At 50.0% G+C, this 2,500-nt stretch overlaps 1 protein-coding gene across 1 annotated transcript in view; it reads left to right on the forward strand.

The window, feature by feature from the left end:
- The window catches only part of LOC132967155 (equilibrative nucleoside transporter 2-like), a gene marked incomplete at its 3' end in the record, with an annotated part of 9,142 nt that overhangs the window by 1,954 nt on the left and 4,688 nt on the right, over nucleotides 1-2,500 (forward strand). Inside the window, exons 2-3 of the mRNA XM_061034012.1 lie at nucleotides 2,342-2,389; nucleotides 2,466-2,500. The exon at nucleotides 2,466-2,500 is cut by the window's right edge and continues 47 nt beyond it. Of these exons, the coding sequence (XP_060889995.1) occupies nucleotides 2,352-2,389; nucleotides 2,466-2,500 (73 nt within the window). The remainder of the gene's footprint in view (nucleotides 1-2,341; nucleotides 2,390-2,465) is intronic.

The following is a 2,500-nucleotide window of genomic DNA, read 5'->3' on the forward strand; positions in this document are numbered from 1 at the left end:
TGTCTGAGTGTGTGTGTGTGTGTGTGTGTGTGTGTGTCTGAGTGTGTGTGTGTGTGTGTGTGTGTGTGTGTGTGTGTGTGTGTGTCTCTGAGTGTGTGTGTGTGTGTGTGTGTGTGTGTGTCTCTGAGTGTGTGTGTGTGTGTGTGTGTCTCTGAGTGTGTGTGTGTGTGTGTGTGTGTGTGTCTCTGAGTGGGTGTGTGTCTCTGAGTGTGTGTGTGTGTGTCTCTGAGTGTGTGTGTGTGTGTGTGTGTGTCTCTGAGTGTGTGTGTGTGTGTGTGTGTGTGTGTCTCTGAGTGGGTGTGTGTGTGTGTGTGTCTCTGAGTGTGTGTGTGTCTCTGAGTGTGTGTGTGTGTGTCTCTGAGTGTGTGTGTGTGTGTGTGTGTGTCTCTGAGTGTGTGTGTGTGTGTGTCTCTGAGTGTGTGTGTGTGTGTGTGTCTCTGAGTGTGTGTGTGTGTCTCTGAGTGTGTGTGTGTCTCTGAGTGTGTGTGTGTGTGTGTCTCTGAGTGTGTGTGTGTGTGTGTGTGTGTCTCTGAGTGTGTGTGTGTGTGTGTCTCTGAGTGTGTGTGTGTGTGTGTGTCTCTGAGTGTGTGTGTGTGTCTCTGAGTGTGTGTGTGTGTGTGTGTGTGTGTCTCTGAGTGTGTGTGTGTGTGTGTGTGTGTGTGTGTGTGTGTCTCTGAGTGTGTGTGTGTGTGTGTCTCTGAGTGTGTGTGTGTCTCTGAGTGTGTGTGTGTGTGTGTGTGTGTCTCTGAGTGTGTGTGTGTGTGTGTCCTGTGCATGTTTAGTCACATCTATTTGCAAAAATTCAAAGTCCACGTAAACGCGGCTTCTCCTACGTCCTCCTGTTAGCTGTAGCATTAGCTGCATGTAACGCTCGGTTCTAGCCCCCCTCAAAAACAATTTGTCAGTGTGACGTCTTGTCAGTGTGAGATCACTGATCTAAGCCCATTGGCTCGTTGTGGCCCAGCAGCTCATGTTGCACGCCCGTTAACTTCTGTACCATGATATGCCGTAGCCTGCGGTAGCACAGTAGTGCTAAGGTGCTAATGTTTATGCTCCCCTCGGAGCCAAAGTGGCTGAGCAACTGACTAATTACGGCAGAGCCGACAGGCCGTCCAATCAGATCAGACTTGGCACACCTGGGGACTCTGAACGTGGGCACTTCAGAGCCTTAGAGAGAGTCAGAAGAGAGCCGGTGCATGGAGCGACAGAACATGAAAACAGACACTTTTTATAACTTTATCTATTGTGAACATACTTTAGTAGATACATAGATTAAATATAGGAACCCCATAAAGGGCAGAATATGACCTCTTTAAGGGTCCAGAGATGTTGGAGGGGGGTAAGAGTCCAGAGATGTTGGAGGGGGGTAAGGGTCCAGAGATGTTGGAGGGGGGTAAGGGTCCAGAGATGTTGGAGGGGGGTAAGGGTCCAGAGATGTTGGAGGGGGGTAAGAGTCCAAACCTCTGGTCTCATAATAACCTGAGGAACGAGGAAAAAAGATAATTATTCTGTGACACGTGCAGCTTTTCTGCTTATGTAACCGAGCACTCCCTGTTCTCACCTGTCAGGTGTTCTCTCTCTCTCATCACCTGTCAGGTGTTCTCTCTCTCATCACCTGTCAGGTGTTCTCTCTCTCATCACCTGTCAGGTGTTCTCTCTCTCTTCACCTGTCAGGTGTTCTCTCTCTCTCCTCACCTGTCAGGTGTTCTCTCTCTCTTCACCTGTCAGGTGTTCTCTCTCTCTCCTCACCTGTCAGGTGTTCTCTCTCTCATCACCTGTCAGGTGTTCTCTCTCTCATCACCTGTCAGGTGTTCTCTCTCTCATCACCTGTCAGGTGTTCTCTCTCTCTCCTCACCTGTCAGGTGTTCTCTCTCTCTTCACCTGTCAGGTGTTCTCTCTCTCATCACCTGTCAGGTGTTCTCTCTCTCATCACCTGTCAGGTGTTCTCTCTCTCTCCTCACCTGTCAGGTGTTCTCTCTCTCTTCACCTGTCAGGTGTTCTCTCTCTCATCACCTGTCAGGTGTTCTCTCTCTCATCACCTGTCAGGTGTTCTCTCTCTCTCCTCACCTGTCAGGTGTTCTCTCTCTCTCTTCACCTGTCAGGTGTTCTCTCTCTCATCACCTGTCAGGTGTTCTCTCTCTCATCACCTGTCAGGTGTTCTCTCTCTCATCACCTGTCAGGTGTTCTCTCTCTCTCCTCACCTGTCAGGTGTTCTCTCTCTCTTCACCTGTCAGGTGTTCTCTCTCTCTCTCATCACCTGTCAGGTGTTCTCTCTCTCTCATCACCTGTCAGGTGTTCTCTCACTCATCACCTGTTTTATTCTCTGACTCGTCCTCTGCAGAAACAACACGATGTCGCTGGAGAAGAAGCAGACTGCGCCGGCTGACAGGTGAGCTGGATGATTCAGTGTTAAAGTCTGCTCGCTCTCAGGTGACGTCGTGAATAACGGCGTGTTATTTCTGCAGAGGTCATGTTGTCGGCGTCATCGTCTTCGTGCTCG

The sequence above is a fragment of the Labrus mixtus genome, unplaced genomic scaffold (assembly GCF_963584025.1).
Source record: "Labrus mixtus unplaced genomic scaffold, fLabMix1.1 SCAFFOLD_275, whole genome shotgun sequence".
NCBI lineage: Eukaryota > Metazoa > Chordata > Actinopteri > Labriformes > Labridae > Labrus > Labrus mixtus.